This window comes from Mchenga conophoros, linkage group LG7, assembly GCF_057382185.1.
Source record: "Mchenga conophoros isolate Kocher_MC1m ecotype Shallow Benthic linkage group LG7, M_conophoros_male_GT1.1, whole genome shotgun sequence".
In the NCBI taxonomy this organism is placed as follows: Eukaryota; Metazoa; Chordata; class Actinopteri; order Cichliformes; family Cichlidae; genus Mchenga; species Mchenga conophoros.
Window position 1 is genome coordinate 39,932,223 of NC_140532.1, and position 21,231 is coordinate 39,953,453.

A 21,231-nucleotide genomic window follows, 5' to 3' on the forward strand; every position below is an offset into this window, starting at 1 on the left:
TCTGATGGGTGCCGGAAACGAACTTGGCTCAAAATTACACCAAAGTCACACCCCAACACAAGTGTCTCACCCTTTGTCCTTGGCGTGCACGTCCGCCCCATGGTGCAGGAGATACTCCACCACGGACACTCTGTTGTAGCCGGCAGCGAAGTGAAGAGGGGTAGAGTGCCGTCCCTCCAGATCTCTGCAATTCACATTCTGAGCCGTACACAGGGACTGCAGAGACACGCGGAGGAAAAAGAAGATTAAAATAATTCCAAGTCAAATTAAGGTGCAGCTCAAAAACAACCAGGATTTCTTTTGATCTTATTCCATTTTTTATTTATTCATGATTTTTTTTTAAGATTAAATGATTTCAAGAGGTTTCACAGAAATATTCATTGTTAAATTTTCTAGTACGACAGCAGGAATGTTTCCACAACCATTAGATAGAATTCCATGAGTTTTTGTGCATGTATGAGTCCTGTAAAAACAATTATAAAAACTCAGGTATTACTTAATTTCATATTATCTAATTTTATTCTTTTTGCCTGAGAATTTAGTTAATGATCGTTACAAAACTAAAGATGCTCCCCAGATGCACGAGTCTTGTAACTGTCTCTAGTTGCGCCGTGATTGGTCCAACAGAAACGTTATGTTAACATGATGTGCGAAACAGACAGAAAAAGGAACTGAAAAAAAATGGTATGTGGAATTTTGGATTAGCAATAAAAACACACTGTATACTTCCGGCTAATTGCGAATAATGCTAAAAAACCTTATAATATCAATATTACTGTGTGTCTGTTCACAGTGGGTAATGCTGCTACTTTTGTTCTTTGCTGTGATTTCAAACTCAATTACACCTTAGTTCAGCAGTAAAGATGGGCTTGGTGGGGGGCTTATTTTACAGGTTTCTTCTACTATCTTGACATCTTATTTTACAGGAGATAAATTTAAATCTTGCTGGCACTAAATTCCACATTAAACTTCTCTTCAGAAGTTTTTTTTTTTTTTATTAGCCCCTTGAGCAGATCACGAATTCTACAAAACACGAAAAGCATGAAATAAATGTGAAAACCTGGTTAGCACACAGGAACACAGTTTAAAGAGTGGGCGATTGGTGGATTGATTCATTGGTTCCTCAAGAGAAAATATAAAATTTATTCATATTCTACATTTTATTATCAATCGGGTTATTTTGAACCTATGAAAATCGAGAGACTTTGTATGATTTTTTTTTTAAACTCCTGGAAAAACAAATTGTTCAAAGCTTGAAATCTTGAAAATGGTGTCACTGCCCAAATGTTTTTGGGCTTATTCTATTTATTGTAGTATCAACAAAACTCATTCTCAAATATTTCCTCTTTTTTTTTTAATGTTCCTGCCATTCTGAAAAATTAATATAATATATAATAAATCGAATGCTTGATTAAGTTTGGGTTCTGATTATAAAACCTGAGCTCACAACCAACAATTACTGCCAACATGCCTCAAATCTTCATCACATAGATGAAACAAGGTGCTCGAAACAGATTTTGGTCCATACTGATCAGATAATATCACACAGGTGCTAAGAATTATATCCCCCACACCATTATACTATCATCATAAGGCTGAGCCACTCATATAAGGATAGATGGATCCATGTTTTCATGTTGAGACTCATCAGACCGTTCTGTTGTCCAATTTTGGTGATCCTGGGTCCACTGTATCCTCAGTTTAGCTGACAGGAGTGGCACCCAGTGTGGTCTTCTGCTGTTGTGTACCATGTGCTTCGAAGTCTGACTACTTGTGCTTTCACAGATGCTCTTCTGCATAACTCAGTTGTAAAAATTAGTTACTGCTACCTTCCAATCAGCTCAAAACAGCCTGGTCTCCTCCAACATCAAAAAGGTATTTTGACCCAGAGAACTGCCAACCGTTTCTTAAATACTCAGACAAATGCTCAGAATCACTTAAATCACCTTGTTTTGCCATGCTGATGCTTGATTTGAACTTAAAAAGATTCTCTTGACCATGTCTATGTGCCTAAATGCATGCCATGTGATTGGCTGATTAGATTAGAGTTAATGAGCAGTTAAAAAGTTACAAGTAAATACAGGTTATTCATATGGCACTTGAAGAAAAGTGCTCTGAAATATAAAATTAGATATAACAATTAATCAGATTGTCGTATTTGTCGGACTAAGATGCTCTTAAATCTGGGAGTAATCTGGGTCCTAAACTCCGTAAACTTCAGGTCAAACGAACACTGCAGCATCACTAAGAGTTAAAAACTGTCTAAATTCTTTCATCTTTAATAAAACGATCAGCATTGCTGCTTTACCAGGTGTAACTATGAAGTTTAACTTCCAGGCATCCATGAAAACAAAATGTATTACATTTAACGGAGTTAGAAGCTAGCAGGAAGCTAGCGGAAGTTAGCTCGCTAGTTTCGCTAGTTACCTAAACATGATATTGCATGTTCTGACTGAGAGATTTCTGAAAAAAATCAAACGTACAGCTCTGCTATCACTTCCAACATAAATGAAGACAGGAAACTAAACAGCAGTGACGTTTGTAGGGTTACTGAAGTTGGGCTAGCTGGTATATAATTATGTGCTACGTGATCGCTAGCAACACAGCTATGTTAGCATAACATAAACAGTGAAGCTGGAGGACAAACACTAACACTTTTCCACTTATAAAAGTTAAAGTTAAGGTTCCTGATAGTTAGAGACAAATGCAATCGCATGGCAGGATGCTGTAAAAGGACCAAACTTCAGTCAGGAGAACAACTGAGATAATCCATCCACAATACGAGGTTAGTCATTAATATACTGCAACAACATGGGAATAGAGCAGCTGCCAGAGAATTCAACATTAATGAATCAATGGTACAGAAGTGGAGGAAGCAAGAAGAATGAGTTTAATAAAGTTTGATTTATCTGACTGCTTTGTTTCGCTTAATGTGCCTTATAATCCCGTGCACCTTATGGTCCAAAAAATACGTACTGCACACTGCAGTTTAATGTTGCAAAGCACCTCTTTTTAACTTCAGTGGATATTATACATGGTTATGCTCAGGATATGTCAGCCCATTTCTACTGGAAATGCCTTTTGGTTAAACTTTCAGCAAGGAATTTGCATTTGCACTGTTACATTTTATAAAGCTTTAATGTACATAAAAACCAGCTTCTTGTTTAAGTGAAAATAAATGATAGGTTGTCTTTTGCGCTAGTAATGTTGTGGAGTTGTATTTTGTCTCGCATCAATTATAACGTCAGTTATATCGTTATCGCAAATTTTCAAATATATATCGTGATAAATATTTTTGGCCATATCGCCCTGCTCTAGTAGGCACAGTATGAAGATAGGTGGACAAGTAGGTTGATTGATCCTTGCATTTGCCATATTTACACTGACCAGAGGCTATATATAAAAGCAAAGCTGCAGCGTACCTATGTCATTTGACAGTCAAATTGCCACCCTGCAGCAACTATGTCAGTATTTGTGGAGAGTTTCTAGGTGCTCAGACTGTGAATGAATAGGAAGACGGCAACAGATCTGTTATTTATCACTTAATCACCATATTATTACAGAGTGCCAACTTGACCCCATTTAATCCCAGACTGATGGCAGACTGACTCCACATCCATTTTTTCACAATTCACAATTCTGATGTACTGATGTTGTTTGGAAGATGGCAGCCGACTGCAAACGGTCACAGTCCTGGTCCTCATCTTCGAAGCAACCATCTCAAGCACGATTGCAGTCACAATAACTTTGGTCATGCTACAGTCTCCAGCATTTTCCTGTGATTGCAGCATAACACCCCACAGGCAACAATGTCAAATTGTCATTTTCAAAGTGTCATCTACCTTGACAGTGTCCAGGTCACCGGCTTTAGCAGCTTCGAGAAGTCTGTAGTCTACATCAGAGTTTCTCACTGGGACATTCTCTACAGCAGCAAACACAGAAGAATCATGAAGACAGCAAAAACAGCCTTCACATGCTTTGGAAGAACATTAATGAAAGGCTGACTGTAACACAACAACATAAAGCTGGCGTTATCCTGCCGTTATTCACTTCATCCTACGTACGCACGTCAATTTACGGCCATGTTTAATGGAAGACATTGTGCACTTTAGGACGGCCGTTTCGAAAAGCTTCCAGGTGACATTTGTAAGACTTATTTTTGTTGTTTTGCTTGTTCTTTGATAATTGCAATGCAGTGCAAACCAACAGGAAACAAAAGTAACATATTAGGCCTTTATGAGAGTGTGTGTCTACTGGTTGCTGCAGATAAACCGACTGTGGTGACACAGCTGCTACAATTAAGGCAGCTACAGATGCCGTATTCAATTCACTCGCTGTCATTTAAAAGACAAATCAGTAGTTATGCATAGGGCTAGAGGATGAGATACAACATAAATCTAGATTTCCAGAGTTGCCTCAGAAGCAACTAAACACACAATATTTTCTATGAGATAACCGTGTGCTGTGAATCTTCATTGGTCGTGCAGTCATTGTCAGTTTAAAGAAAAGCTTTAGACCATTTTTTGTCCCAATTTCCTCCACTCGGTGAAATCAGAAGCTTTACATTCTTCGAATTTCTGCTTTTTTTGCTTTGTCCTTGCTTTCATTTCATTTAAAATGTGTAAGCTCGACCTGTAATTGAAACAGGCCTGTGAAGCCAAGTTTGAATGTTACAATTACAGATTAGAATTGACAATTTTTGCTTTTTATCTGCTGCAGAGATGATTGTAAGATTATTATTCCATTATTCCATCTTAAATCACTGCAGGTGTTCTCCTTTCACTTATGGTCCAAAATGTGGAGGTATAAAATTATATATAGCTTCATATATCAAAAAAAATTTCCAGACATTTATTAATTATTATTATTACTTAAAACGAAAAAACTGGAAAATATACTAAATATGTTAGCTAGCCAATATGCAGACTTTTTTCTGTTTTTTTTGTTGTTTTTAAATGTATCAGCCTGAAATTACAGATATTGATTCAAATTTATGACGGAAAAGTCCAGTGAGAATTTCAGGCTTTTATCGTAATTTGACTTACTTATGTTAAAATACTGCCTCATATTCCAATATGCGAGAAAAGGCCTGAAGGTATGTGGACAGGCCTTTTTGATACACATTTCAAAGCAATCATAATATGTCCAGAGTTTGGACCGTAGTATATTTTATGGAAAATAAGTAGAGCAGAAAAATTTCTAAAGATTTGATGACGAATCAGGGACGTTCAGCAGTGCAAGCCCCACTTTCAGGTAGGCTAATTCACCCCAAACCGGGTCTTTACAAAGGTTCTTAGTGCCTGTGGAAAATTCCTGCTTTAAGGGGACTCGAGTACTTATGTAATAACTGATGGATTTCGTGTCCAGCTTAATATAAAGAATGTGGAGCTGTACAGACCAATAAGTGGTTTGGTCTAGTTTTATTTGTGGGCTTTAATTCTTTCCCCGATGAAGACGACATCTGACAACTTCTTCTGTATCCATAAAGATGAGCTTTGGTAGTTCAGAATACATCAATAAAGATGTGCTTTGACGAATATTGGAATATTTTTCAGTTTTCCCAAATGTAGCTGCACAAGCAGAGCCCATCCTCACTAAATCCTGATGCAGTCATTTTGTTCTATAAGCAAGCCTGAAATATGAATGAAACCACTGAGTTCAGAAAAGAGCTTCAAGGGTTAGGCCCCCATTAAAAACTGATTTCCTTTAACCTGGAAACCCTGGAGTTAGATACCGTGATGCCAAGTTTCTTCCAGATCTGAGCAGGTGAGTTGGCTCACTCTGCGTTAAAATCTGCGCCTTCAGTCTGAAAATATCAATATTGGCCTTCACAAAAACAATTCCAGTTAATCCCACTATTTGCAACTGGTGCATAGCAACCAAAACACATCACCTACGCTTCTACACGCACACCCACCCACTCAGCAGCCCCCACAGAAACAAACGGGTGGCCTACCGTTGAGTATTTGCTGAACAGCTTCGTTTCCCATTTGAGCAGCGGTGAAGCCCTGCAGCGACACCAGCGAGGCGTCTGCCCCGTATCCTAGCAACAGCCTACAGGTCTGAAGGTGGCCTGCCAACGCCGCACGATGCAATGCCGTCTGACCCAGTGTGTCCAGGGCATTCACCTGCAAGAACAAAGACCTCAGAATAATGATTCAGAAAGGACGTCTGCAGTTACAGTCATTCAAAAAAATATCTGAATCTGTAATTTTATGACTCTCCTATTACTGATGAAGTGCTTACTAATAATAATGTTCCAAATAAGGTCAGCTCGTTTCCAAATGAGACACTAATAAACAACTGTACGTTAACCTCATCTCACAAAAGGTCCAGAAAAATATACAAAAACAAGACTTTTTTTGGTTTAATTATTGAAATATGTAAACAAATATGATAATGTTGACACAATTATGTGACAAGCCTCAGCACAACTGAATAACAAAACATGCCACAACAACCTTGGATCTTATTTGTGGGATTCAGGGTGAAATAATAAAGGGTGCAATATTATTCTGTGCATTGCAACAGAGTCAGTTGTATGAAAATGAGAAACTATTCATAGATAAAAATGTTTTTGAGCAATACAGCAAATCAAGGTGCATCATCACACTGATGCACACAAATATACCATTGAGCGCCTTGATTGTAGAGCATTCTCACAGTGACGCAACCACAAGTGCTGCTTAAAATCCAGTTCTTTCTCCAAACTGAATTCACAATGTATGACTGCTGAATAAAAATGCCATCTTTAGAAAAATACCATTGTTTTGAGGGTCTCACACCAGAATGTTCAGTTTGCAGAAACATTTACCCAAAACTTTGGGCAGTAACACAGTAAAATGCTTCTTTTTAGAATTTTTTTTTTTGTGGTGATTAGTGTGAAAAACAGCATTTTCAGCCACCAAACATTAGAAACTCACCGATCCTTTCTAACATTACCGGTGAACAACCACGAAATTAAAGCACTTTGAAATTGGATGATTCTTTTTGATACACTCTCTATACATGGAGGAAGAGGAGTAAGACATACCTTTGCCCCATGTTTCTGTAGCACCTCCATGATGTCATTATGCGCCCGCTCAGCTGCCACGTGAAGAGGAGTCATGAAACTACAGAGGAGAGGGAAGAGCATTAGGAAATAAATATAACTGCTCAACTTTAGATCGTTCAGATTGCTTGTAAAACAGAATGCAGTGCCCAAACGTTCTCAGAATGAGGTTGGATATTATCACGAGTCATCAACCCTGAGATGAAGTCAGCACTGTTTTTGCACTCCATGTACTATAGTACTGCATTTTTTCTGGGTTAAAAAACATAACAGAAATTTACAGAATCACCTATTCAGCAATGCGTTTATTCTAATTTCACTATAAGGTATCTATATGTATGTATTTATATATATATGATACATTCGTATGACATCATTTGTTGCATGGCCCGCTATCATTGTAAATGTAATAGCTTCAGTCCCACTGCTGTAAGGGCAGCTGGACTGGAGAGCCCAACATGTGAAGAGGCCCATTTCTAAGAAATTTCCAAAGAGAAAGCAGTGAATCACCAAGCCCACTGACCAAATCAGTTCTCATTTGTCACTAAGTACATCACTTCAGCTTAGCAGTACTTTATTCTTATACCTCACTTAGAAAGCTATTAAAGTGGATTCCTGTACTCTTCCTGGTTTCTGTCATGCAAATATACTGTTACAAGTGGTCACTGTTACTAAGCATGGTCAGTCAATCACACTTAATCAGGAGCCAGTCTATTTTGAACAGAAAACGTATCATAATCAAAAGGATTATTGAGATCTATGAATCAGGAAAGCCACCTAAGCCATCTTAGAAAAGTCCAAAAATGAAAATATGGAGCTGGAAATAAACATAATAGGTCACATTTTATGCTTTAAATGCTGGAATTATTCAGGATAGTTTTGTACTGAGCTGAAGCCCGAGGCTGGCAGCAGACTGAGCGTCTGAAGAGCGGACGATTTCTGTCGCCGCTGATTGTCAGGTCGTGTGAACAACGGTGCGTTCACCTACTGAAGTGTCTCTGAGCAGTGATGCAACCACTTTGCCTTGCAATGGCAATTCACATCAGCAAAGTGATTTGTGTTGTTCACCTCTAACATAAATCCACTGCTGGAGTCACCTTGACAAACATATAATGCTCTCACTTTATGTTTATGAGCTGTGCATGCAGCGGAAAACAACACTCACTCTTTATTCTTCTCGTTGACGTTGGCACCTTTCCTCAGCAGCAGCTCGGTCACCTGCTTCCTTTTGGGGTGAGGCGACGCTACTGCACAATGCTAACAAACGCACATAAAGCACACATGGACACGTCATCTCAACACGTCTGCACCAATATAAGAGCCAGTGTTTTAAAATGCATCCAAATCTTACCAGGGCAGTTTCGTGTGTGTGTGGGTGTTTAAAGTTGATGATCTCCAATGCCAGGGTCTTCTTAGCCTTGGCCATGTCAGCTTCTCGAGCAGCTTGAAGCAGCGAGTGGCCCTTAAACTCATCTGAAGACAGGCGCACAGAAAATGTCAAATTTTTTAGAAAGAAAGCAGCTTCAGTTGTCATTGTGAGGTTTCCTACGAAACAAAAGGCTGCAAATGATGTAGCTTGCCACCCAAAAACTGAATTATGAAGTTCTCAGCCACTGTTACAATATATTATTCTACTTGCAATGACCCTGCAGCATAACAATACTTCAGAAAGATAATTTCATTTTTTTCCCCAACCAGAGAGCTAATGACATATGATGCAACAGTCTCTGTGGTGGAGTTGGAGCGGAAAGAAGCGATTATTCCCCCGAGGTCTGGAAATTACAAACAACAAACTATTTTGCTTCAGAAGCATTTCAGGCTGAATAAAAGGAGCCCGTCCTATCTACGGACCGAGCCAACAGCATTCATGCATTTCTAATCAGACGTTGAGATAAATGGCGCAATCTTCAAGGGCACGTGGTTAAGAAAGAAAAAAAATTAAAGACGTAAAGTACAGCTGATGGAAGAGAAACAGTAGCGAGTTATGACATTTTTGTTCTGCAAAACCCAAACGAATTTTTCATAGTTGCTGGTCAGAAATACACAGAAATAATTTATTCAGAGAAAGAAGAAAAACACGAGATGAACTACACGTTTGCTCTTTGTATATGTAACCATATCTATAAACTGCTAAGAAAAGATGGACAGAGCCACTGGTTTGTCTCATTTTGAAACCATTTTTAGCAGTGTGTTTGTTGCCATCCTGTTTTATTTTCCTTTTCTGCTGTTTTCTGGACCCTGAGGCAAGGTGCAGGCATACAAATATCAATAATTAGTACCAAATAAAGCGTAACACACATTATTTGTCAGCTTAAATTAAAACAAAAGCTCCAAAAGGCACGGACACCGTAAGTATAACTGGGAAGCTCCGTAACTTATGGGAAGCTTAGCAGATAGTAAGTTGAACACTTAAGTGCCATAAACTGAAGTTCCTGGATTGGTTCACTTTAAAGTAGCTTCAAAAGCAAGGCGATCCAAGTAGATTTGCCCAACTTGAGCACATTAATGTTTTTATAGTAAGTTTTCCCCTTCATATCAACTGTACTTTGTAAGCTACTAACCAACTGGCTTAAAAAATATATCTGGAGCTGGCAACATCAGATCTGTCCAGGAAGTCTTTGTTTTTATATTTTTATATTCCTGTGATGAGTCTGCAGCAAAACGCCCAACTGAGATGCGTTTTCGACAACATAGAATCATCAAAAACGAACCGTCATCCCGCAGTTGTGAAAACATTTCTGATGGCTTATGATTCGCGTGGCATTTGATTTTTGTTTTGATCTGCTTCATTACAGAGATGAGGCAACAAGTGCAGCGAAAGAAAAAGAGAGCTGACCCACTAATTAACTCGAGTTGCAGAGGGCTTTCTGGCAAAAACAAAGGATTATCCAACCTTTTTACTCTGTGGTGGCTGCGTCCTGAAAGTACGATGAAAATTAACTTAATTATGGTGTAGTCTCTAATTAATTAACACATCACGGATCTCTAGTCAAATATTAGTTGCAGTGTAATGCGAACCGAACTAATATTACAAAGAAAACAGCTAATTTCATAAAGGACACGAGTATATAAGCAGATTATTTACATATTATAATATAGTGAATAAACCAAAATAAAAAAAAGAAACTAATTTAAAATCAGTAAGCTTGTTTGTGGAAATTTAAAGTAAAGAGTTCATGTTAAAACACAAATTGTGTAGTCCAGGTTCAAGGCATTTTTTTATAATGAAAAATAAATTTTAAAGTCAGGGATTGGATTAATGCACCCTGAAAACATGAATAAACACAATAAAATGTTTTATATAGCCGAGGAAATCTGTAATAATTCGAACCGTGGATGACTTTAGGGATGGGAATCGAGTCCAATTGCCATCCCTAGCTGACTTTCATGTTTTTTTAATCTGTGGCTTTTCCACTAGTCAAGTCCACATGAAGAAACAGGTGAATATGAGGCTCTTTCAAGAAATAATTCTACATCAGACTGCTGGCTATCAAAATAATCATATCAATCTCTCTGTTGTACTAATAATCCCTTTGTAATCCCCTGTCAAAAAAAAAAGAAAAGAAAAAAAAGATTGAGACTCCCATGTTCAAAATAATTTCAAATCAGCTGTTCCAAACATAGCCCGTGTAAATATGCCCTTTCTAAAACAAACAGACTCATTTAGCCGTGCTGTACTCTGCAGCTGCACTTTATGTAAATTAAGAGCCACACTCACATGTAAGTCTCTCCTTCAGCTCGGGAGTGGGTGCCATGTCCACAGAGCTTTTGCTGTGGCAGTTGAGCAGGGTCGGGTCAGCCCCGTGGCTCAGCAGCAGAGAGCACACCTCCACTCGGTTTTTAGACGCCGCTTCATGTAGAGGGGTGAACTGCCACAGATCCATGGCGTTCACACAGGCTCCGTGCTGGCGAAGGAAAAAAATAGCGGAAGAAAAAAAAAAAAAAAAAAAAAAAGTACAGAGGAGATTACTGACAGCAGTTTTATCATTATTGATTCTGGATTGCTCAAAAGGGAATGATGCCATCGGCTCTGGCGCATGTGTACAATGAATGTGTCACGTTTTTAATGAACTAACAAAGCAGGTCTTAGGAGGTCATTTATAGCTTCTTATTATGAATTATGTCCACCGACCCAGTATATTCAGAAACAGGATGTATGTGTGTTTGTACCTTTAGCAGCAGCTCAGTAACTTCATAGTGTCCATAAGAGCAGGCGTTATGAAGCGGCACCAGACCCCTGGAAAAAAAACAAAAAACCCAGAAGACTTCTCATTACAAACAAACATCAGTGTTAACAATTCTAAATACACACAAAATGTGTGCTGAGTCCAACAATGTGACACTTACACTAACATGCTGATGTTCAGTAAAAATACCATTTACCACATTTGATATCTTGGTCACATTGGCATGGTGACATCCTGCTAATCAGTGTTACACATCGAGTGCCTCAGATGTCAACATCATAGCGGCACTACATAAAAGGTTGAGGGTGTCTCACAGCTTTCTCACACAGAGCCCACGGTAGCAGACGTGCTCTCGCTACTGGATAATAAGTTTGGTTTTGTGGAAAGTGCAGCAGGCAATGACACTCATTCATCTACTTTGCTTAGACTGTTTGAACTGAGGACCATTTAAAGTCCAGTCCAGCTCTACTGCACATGTGCATTCTCGTGTCCACCTCGATCAGGTGAGATCTAAGTACCTTCAGGATTGGAGTCTATAAGGGGAAAAAACGTAAATGACATTTGACAACCTCCCCCGCACCCCTAGTGACAAGTTTTGACATCTCAGTTTACATCAATAAGTCGTGGTTTGACAGCTATTCGAATGGTTTCCAGGTTTTTTGTGTGGCTGCATAAGCAGAGACCACCCTCACTAACTTTTTATGCACGTCCAGTCATTTTAGTCTATAAGCAGGCCTGAAATATGACAGAAACTGCAGAAAAGAGCTTCAAGGGCTTCTGCAGAATGCAGTGCATCATACTCTGTGCACGCCAACAACAGAATGTGTATATATCCCCACCTAAATCTTATGATCCAATGAGATGGATTAAGGAGTCTCATCCTACTGGCTATAGCAAAATCTCATAATTATGTCTCATAAATAGCAGTGTAGTTATGATGTGTTACCATTAAGATGTTTAGTTTTTAAGAAAATCCTGAATTCAAGTGCCTTTTCCCCCCCACTTACACTCCCCTTGTCGTTTTCTCTGTACATACCCTTTGTCCTTGGCGTGAACATCTGCTCCATGCTGTAGTAACAACTGAACTATCCTCACCCTGTTGTATCCTGCTGCCAGGTGCAGCGGAGTGGACTAAAAAGGCAGACCCACAGAAACAGAGAGAGAGAGAAAGAAGGACAAATAAAAGCAAGAAGAGAGAACGAGGAGTCAAAGAGTGGGAGGGGAAAAAAAGACAGACAGAAAAATAAATGTTAGCCCACATGTTCGCTCCGCAGTGTGACAGCCTATCATCAAGACTTCATAACCATCATTCCTGTTTATGTATGTGTGGGTATGTTTTCACTGAGCATCTTACAGTCTTAAGGTAAGGCTTCGCAAGAAGAAATGGGCTGTAGCAGTCTGCCTATAATTTCCTCCATAACACTGATGAAAAGCTGCAGTTCTGAATGCATTAAGATCTGACTGAGATGAGATGGCTTTAGCTCTTCGTGCAGCACTACAGTCTTTCAGCAAAGGCCATTCTTCCTGAAAGCTCGAGTGAAACGCAGACTGGTGCCGAAATGTTGCGGCAGCAAGAATGTTCCCATTATTCAGTCAAATTGAACTTGTTACAGGGAAAAAAGTAATAGAAAACCTGCCTCTAAGTCATGATATAAAAGCCATTTCGCAGAACTGGATGTGCTACAGAGCAAAGTGTGAATGGACGTTGGATTAAAGCTACTAGATGCAGTAGGCTGATATAAAAATGACATATATATACACACACATAGATATATACATACACATACATACATACACCTATATATATATATAATATATATATTTATTAAAAAAAAAAAAACTTTTTTAGAGCAAACACTGAGATCACAAGAAATGTGTTAAATCTTGAGCAGCTCTACAAGCTTAATGTCCAAGTTTAACAAAGTCCCTTTCACACATGGTACCTGACTTCCAAATCCTTTGGATGCTTTGTGGTCATTTTCTTTATAGACAGGAATAAATCAAAATTCTTCAAAGCTGAATACTGATGTTTTCTTTAAAACCAACATACACCTTGCTACTAGAAAAGGTATATTATTCATGGGTCACAAGGTCAGTAAACTCAAAACAACATATTTTCCACTTTTACCTCCAGTAGAATCTAGAAATCAATCCAATGCTCTCACAAATCTGCTCTGCTATTAATCAGGCTGTGTCAATACCATACTCTCAGTTTCGCAGTCAGTTTGTAACATGGCACATTATCATGCTGGAAGCAGCCACCAGAATATAAGTACACTGTGATCTTAAAGAGCTGGTCAGCAACAATACTCTGGTAGGCGGTGGTGTTTAAATGATGCTCAGTTCGTACCAAGGGGCCCAACGTGTGCCAAGAAAATATACCTCCATATCATTACACCACCACCAGCCTGGACTGTAGATACAAGGCAGGCTGACTCCATGCTTTCATGTTGTTTACACCAAATTCTAACTCTACCATCTTAATGTGACAGCAGAAGCTGAGACTCATGAGACCAAGCAATGTTTTTCCAGTTCTCTATTGTCCAAATTTGGTGGGCCTGTGCAAATTGCAGCCTAGTTTACTGTTCTTAACTTACAGGACTGGCACACAGTGTGGTCTTCTGCTGCTGTAATCCATCTACCTAAAGGTTCTATATGCTGTGCATTTAACAAAACCTCTTCTGCATACTTTGGTTATAACAAGCAGCTTTATTGTTATTGTTGCAGTCCTGCCACTTTCCTCTGACACTTTGCGAAACAGGCTGAAAGAATAAATACATAATCTTGAAGGGATGCAGTTCTGATTGGGTAAAATTGGTTCATGATTACCATCCCACGTTTATGTTTATGTCTTTTTTTCCCATCTGTGTTTCTGATGAACAATGCTTGGTATCTTATTTTAGCATGGCAGATGACTCAGATTACAGTTACACTTGAAAGCCTTGGGCACCACTGCAATAGTGAGGTATTGGGGGAAACACAACACTTACACACATTGTTAAATTGTTAAAAAATGATCACCATAGTTGTTTAAATTATAGCAGAATGGAGTCAGCAGGAGGGCTTCAAAGCACAATTAAAATTCTGATATTTTATTATCAAGTCTAAAATTACTTGGAAACCAATATTTCTTTTTTTTTTAATTAATCTAATAAATGTAGGTTTGGATTTTTTTCAAATAATAAAAACCTTCATTTAGAAACTGCATTTTGTGTTTACTTGTGTTATCTTTGACTAGTTAGTTTGATGATATGAAACTTTTAAACATTCCAAAAAATTAAAAATCAAGAAGCAGACAAACACTTTTTCACACCATTGTACAAGTGTTCCCAATTGTGAGTGAGGCCAAACAGCTTTGCCTATATAATTTACTCCTTAACCAACTAATCTTTGCAGTGTCACTGGAACAAATTCTCCGCTCTCACTGAAGTCTGTTTAGAGTAAAATCTATGGATTATCCAGATTAGCCCAAACACAGTTTTTGGAAAAAGTTTGGCATTTCTTGGAATAAAACACTTATCACAGATTCTTCCATTGTATGATATACATCTCAAAAATGCTGCTATGCATGGTAAGAGGAACACCATCCTCCCACTACAACTAGAATGATTTGTTTGAAGCAATCCATAAAGTGCATTTGGAAACTGTAATAGGCAATCTGAACATTAGAGTGGCTGGCGGTTCATCATGTGGTATTTTACTCAAAGAATGAACAACTCTATATGGAAATTGTATAAATGTAAGCTGACAATGTGAATAAAGAAAATGTCAAAATGACTATAAGATAGCCTCATGTGGTCAACAGGCCTTCAACTCTCTTCTCAAGCCTGCTCACTTATGCATGTGGCAAACATATTACAGACAAGGTAGAAAGGCAGCACACAATCCTGAGAGCTGATGGCATGGAAGAGAGGTGCAATCTTCCCTGAATTACTGGCGACCTTTCTCAAGAAAGTAGGCACTCTGTCCTGAGACCCCATAGAACCTTTTGAAATACACTTCACTTCCATGGGGGATTTAGACTGGAGGTAAGTAAAAAGGTGCCACCAGCAGCCTTGTTTTTCCACATCTGTTGTTCACAAAGGTAAAAGACCAAAAAACAATTAAAAATAAATAAATGATTAATAATAAAAATAATAATCATCACTGCCATATGAAGCCACCGGATACTCTGACTGGTAAAATCGAGTTGCTCAGTGCAATCATCCGAAGGGATCAGGTGAGAGTGTGCACGCATATCTTTTCATCATATATTTGATCACACTGATGTAGATGATTCTCCTAGCTAACATTTTAAGCTCTAAAAGTAAAAATGGCAGGTCGTGACTGGGTAAAGGCGAATGGGCTTCACCACGGGCTGTGTTACTGTGGTATGATGGCTGCAAAGTGGCACACTTTATCCAGATTATTTTAATAAAAGCTTTGTCTACATCCAACAAAAATCTTTCAACCTCAAAGGACTGCATCAATCTGAGCTAGGAAAGCAACTTACCAGCAGTTTTTGAGATGTCAACTGCTAACACTGCAGATAAAACAACAAAAAGGAAAACAAGACTAATGCTAGTACTAACTAAAACTAATGTTTTGCTGTTATAAAAGCCCATTAAGAAGTAAATCACAGGCCACTTAGAGAGAAGAGGCTCTTTAAAAAGTCAAACTACTACATTATTTCAAAAGACTGTGATGAAACCCTTTGCAACATCTTAAATACAAAAAAAAGTTCGAAGTTTCTTCCAGCTTTTATAGCTGGTGTTTTCCACAAACTAAACAACAGCAACAAAAGAATGTTTCCTATGTCCCCCTCATAGGAAACTCATCTCAATTTCAGAGGACATACTGAAAAATAGATCATCTCTGGTGATCTCAACAGCTCACTCAGGAGTTCAGCTGAGGAGCAGCAGCAGCGAGGCAGAAAGGCAGAGTCGGGTGGACAGATGGTACACTCGTATTTACAGGATGTGACAGCGGCATTTGAAAGGAGCAGGACATGGTACACAGTTAGTCATCAGCCTCAGTTTAAATGCAGTGAGTGCATTTGTGTGTGTGCGCGCGCTTGTTTTTGCAAATTACATAGAATAGAAATAAACTGATGAAAAAAAAAAGGAAATATGTAAGCCTTAATCAGGTCCTCAGTAAATCTTAAACCGTTAGCTACTAGTGAGTCATCAGTTAGACACACATACACACACGTGCATGTACTGTTGCATCACCGTGATGTTGTTGCCAGGGTCGGACTGGGTAGTTTAAGCTCCACCTCTTCAATCTGTCAACCCTGTGTAAGGAATGTGCACATGCATGTGTGTGTGAGTGAGGCACGCATAAAAACCATCACTGGCTCAGTTGATCTCATATTGGATTCCCAGCATAGAAGTCTTAAAAAAAGAGAGTGAGAGGGGGGGGGGAAAAAAAACAAAAAACCCAGCTCCGGTTGAAATCTCTATCCTCAGAGCAGCCACAAGCCAATAGTGCTAATAATCATTTTTTCATCCACTGACCCATCCTTCATTCAGTGTCATCCAAGTACTCTCCACTGCAGCCCAGTTTTTCCCTCTAATGCTCTGAATTCAGAGAGCAAACATGTTTTCATTTCTTCTTGCCAGGCATCATCGACGGCAAAAGAGATGACATGTGGGTTTTTGTTTTTTAAATGAATGCTCTTCAAAACGGAGGAACAGCAGCGCAACAGCAGTACTGCGAGCAAAAATAAAGGTTTTTAAATGAGACTGTGTTTAGGGAAGCACAAAAATTCTGCTGGTGCAAATACTGCGAGCAAAGAGGAGGACAGATTAAGGTGTTTACACACTTGCCTGTAATGTTTATGCACCAGAATACGTACGCATTTATGATGCAGAGAAATGTGAGTCTCACGTGTATGTATGCCACATATTTTTAGAGGATTATTAGCTACTTTGATTTGGCATATGAGCGATGCTACACATTAGTGCCGGAACATCTGATATACCGCCTGTGATTTTCTTGCGTGAATATAGCTTAAATGCTAGCTGAAGCTTTTCAATGGGGGGTTCAACATGTAATAGTGTTTGCTGCCAGGAGTGCTGTGCTGCATAATGAGAGGGGACCTGTATTAACTTTCTACTCCCAGTTCAATCATATGATGAAAAAGTGAAGGCAAAAGAACACGAATGCCATGCTGGGTATAGTAGTATTTTGAAAGTTATTTTTCCAGACGAATAACTGGTGCCACCAAGTTTGGACCTTCTTGCAACCGTCTTGTGATGACAAGAAGAAGAAAAAGAAAGAAGAAAAAACACATTCTGCTGCCATCCTGCAGCAAGTTCATCACAACTTGTAGAGGCATTTCCTTTTCAAATCTGGTTGGAATCTGAATGTAAGTAGTCAATATGAATTTATGTTTAATGTAAATTTCTGTGTATTTTGATGGCAACAAAAGATGCGATATACGTACCTAACAGGTGACTGTCAGGGAGATATATACACATATACATACATACATATATATACACATACATATATATATATATATACACATACATATACACACATATACATCTCTATCTATATATCTATATATCTATATCTATCTATATCTATATATCTATATCTATATATCTATATCTATATATATATATATATATAAAAATAAACTTACAATAATAATACTTATACCTCAATATAAAATCCCATGTGCAGTACTACACATGGTAATTTCATGTGTAATCCAAAGTGACTGCTGCCATCTGTTACACCTTTTGACTTTGACTCTATTGACAGTCACTTTCTTTTCAAAAGCTACTCAATAAACCTTGTAAATAATTATAAACATAGTTGTTTTTGTTGCCGGGCCATTAATTCCAAGTTTTTCTCCTCCTTTGAGAATCAACAAAACGACCCACTATACTTTATTTCAAGAGAATCAACTGTCAGAGAGGCATTATGACGGTGAATAATAATGATGCTGGGGAAAAAAGAAATGCGAAAACAGAATACACTGTTGTGTTTTAATCATCTAAAAGCTTTTCCATGAGGTGGACAGGAGTATGGAGTGGAGGAGGGGAGGAAGATGAAGGAGGGGAAAATATGGGTGGAAAATGAAGGAAGAAGGAAGCGAGGAGAGATGTGGAGGACACGTTCAAGCTGAACAAACAAACTAAAGTAAAATAAGATAAATAAACAGTAATCTCTTTTTATAACTCCACTTGGTACCATTCTCTTTTTCCAGTTTAAATTTTGCCATTTACTAGACACACCATCTGAAAGGTAACCCCCAAGTGCACAATAAACTAATAGATTTTGCTTATTCGGTCAGCTAGGAGCCAACATTGATCTCAAAAAACTGTGCGGACAAAAAAGTCAAACTATGAAACACATTAATGCAACACACGAGCTTAAAAACACACGGCATGTGGAATTTGCTGCTGTGTTAGTTCCTTCTTTGTTTCCATTTTTCCCTAACCCTCTCCTACATCCGCCTCCCTTTTCCTCTTCTCTTTAGTAGCCTGTCAAGCTGTTCCCATGACAACAGTGACTGCTGGCTGTCAGCAGTTGCCATAGCAATGAGACATGATCTATTGGGGAGGGTAAATGGCCACATTTGGACCATTTTGTTTGGCGTTGTTTAAGTGTGTGTGTGCAGCTCTGATGTTATTCATCAACTTTGCCCTGGAGGTTCAAGACATGCTGCACTCCCCACCTATCGAATAACGCTGCCACAACTCTTTCTCCTAACAGCCCTGAAGTGCATCAGGTCAGGATCCTCTCGGAGGGCAGTGCACCACGTAAACTGTCTGCTGGCACAAAGAAAACTGATTTTTTTTTTTTTTTTTTTAATTTTTGCTACATCAACACAATTTTTGCCACCAACTGTGCTGCATGCCTGGCTGTGACTTCATCCACTTCCCCAAAATAGGAACATGACTTCCACTTCCTTGCTGCAGCCCTGGAAGTATTCCAGTACTACCCGAGGAGGGGACTTTAATTAAGGCAGCTGAATTTAATTAAGGCAATGTTTTCGCTTTTTATGAGCAGACTTGTATGATGTTATGATTCCGTCTCGTATAAACAATCAGCAGGTTGGAAAAAAAAAGAAAAGAATCCTGCAGAGTTGACAGACATATTCATGTACCTGTTACGTTGTACAGTAAAATCCTGATAATGGCATGCATGGCTGATATTTATAGTTACATACAGGGAGTGCAGAATTATTAGGCAAATGAGTATTTTGTCCACATCATCCTCTTCATGCATGTTGTCTTACTCCAAGCTGTATAGGCTCGAAAGCCTACTACCAATTAAGCATATTAGGTGATGTGCATCTCTGTAATGAGAAGGGGTGTGGTCTAATGACATCAACACCCTATATCAGGTGTGCATAATTATTAGGCAACGTCCTTTCCTTTGGCAAAATGGGTCAAAAGAAGGACTTGACAGGCTCAGAAAAGTCAAAAATAGTGAGATATCTTGCAGAGGGATGCAGCAGTCTCAAAATTGCAAAGCTTCTGAAGCGTGATCATCGAACAATCAAGCGTTTCATTCAAAATAGTCAACAGGGTCGCAAGAAGCGTGTGGAAAAACCAAGGCGCAAACTAACTGCCCATGAACTGAGAAAAGTCAAGCGTGCAGCTGCCAAGATGCCACTTGCCACCAGTTTGGCCATATTTCAGAGCTGCAACATCACTGGAGTGCCCAAAAGCACAAGGTGTGCAATACTCAGAGACATGGCCAAGGTAAGAAAGGCTGAAAGACGACCACCACTGAACAAGACACACAAGCTGAAACGTCAAGACTGGGCCAAGAAATATCTCAAGACTGGTTTTTCTAAGGTTTTATGGACTGATGAAATGAGAGTGAGTCTTGATGGGCCCGTGGCTGGATTGGTAAAGGGCAGAGAGCTCCAGTCCGACTCAGACGCCAGCAAGGTGGAGGTGGAGTACTGGTTTGGGCTGGTATCATCAAAGATGAGCTTGTGGGGCCTTTTCGGGTTGAGGATGGAGTCAAGCTCAACTCCCAGTCCTACTGCCAGTTTCTGGAAGACACCTTCTTCAAGCAGTGGTACAGGAAGAAGTCTGCATCCTTCAAGAAAAACATGATTTTCATGCAGGACAATGCTTCATCACACGCGTCCAAGTACTCCACAGCGTGGCTGGCAAGAAAGGGTATAAAAGAAGAAAAACTAATGACATGGCCTCCTTGTTCACCTGATCTGAACCCCATTGAGAACCTGTGGTCCATCATCAAATGTGAGATTTACAAACAGTACACCTCTCTGAACAGTGTCTGGGAGGCTGTGGTTGCTGCTGCATGCAATGTTGATGGTGAACAGATCAAAGCACTGACAGAATCCATGGATGGCAGGCTTTTGAGTGTCCTTGCAAAGAAAGGTGGCTATATTGGTCGCTGATTTGTTTTTGTTTTGTTTTTGAATGTCAGAAATGTATATTTGTGAATGTGGAGATGTTATATTGGTTTCACTGGTAAAAATAAATAATTGAAATGGGTATATATTTGTTTTTTGTTAAGTTGCCTAATAATTATGCACAGTAATAGTCACCTGCACACGCAGATATCCCCCTAAAATAGCTAAAACTAAAAACAAACTAAAAACTACTTCCAAAAACATTCAGCTTTGATATTAATGAGTTTTTTGGGTTCATTGAGAACATGGTTGTTGTTCAATAATAAAATTATTCCTCAAAAATACAACTTGCCTAATAATTCTGCACTCCCTGTATTAATGAGTTGGCAGTAGTCAGTGTTTTCTTGTACTGAGGCCGATCATGAAATGGCATTTGGAAATCACTTTAGAGAACCCATCCACCATTAGTGCATGAGGGTACAAGGGGAAGATATAGATATTTTAGAGCTGAAAGATATTGTAAGAAGCAGCAATGTGGCTCTCTAGCAGGAAGTGACTTAATTTCCTTCTATGTAAAATATCTGTGCTAGCTGTGTTAGCTAGGCCTTAAATGCATTCATGCATATTTTAAAGCTTGTTTTAACTTCTTTTTGAAATGT

The 21,231-nt window shown here is 38.9% G+C and overlaps 1 protein-coding gene across 2 annotated transcripts in view; it reads right to left on the bottom strand.

Moving 5' to 3' along the window:
* tnksa (tankyrase, TRF1-interacting ankyrin-related ADP-ribose polymerase a) overlaps positions 1 to 21,231 on the bottom strand; it is a 104,784-nt gene that overhangs the window by 27,057 nt on the left and 56,496 nt on the right. For both annotated transcript variants that reach the window (XM_085279222.1, XM_085279221.1), the window contains 9 exons: positions 12,275 to 12,369; positions 11,222 to 11,288; positions 10,770 to 10,956; positions 8,403 to 8,524; positions 8,217 to 8,308; positions 7,034 to 7,112; positions 5,957 to 6,128; positions 3,843 to 3,922; positions 71 to 216 (listed from right to left, as the gene is read on the bottom strand). In XM_085279222.1, the coding sequence (XP_085135348.1) occupies positions 71 to 216; positions 3,843 to 3,922; positions 5,957 to 6,128; positions 7,034 to 7,112; positions 8,217 to 8,308; positions 8,403 to 8,524; positions 10,770 to 10,956; positions 11,222 to 11,288; positions 12,275 to 12,369 (1,040 nt within the window). The remainder of the gene's footprint in view (positions 1 to 70; positions 217 to 3,842; positions 3,923 to 5,956; positions 6,129 to 7,033; positions 7,113 to 8,216; positions 8,309 to 8,402; positions 8,525 to 10,769; positions 10,957 to 11,221; positions 11,289 to 12,274; positions 12,370 to 21,231) is intronic.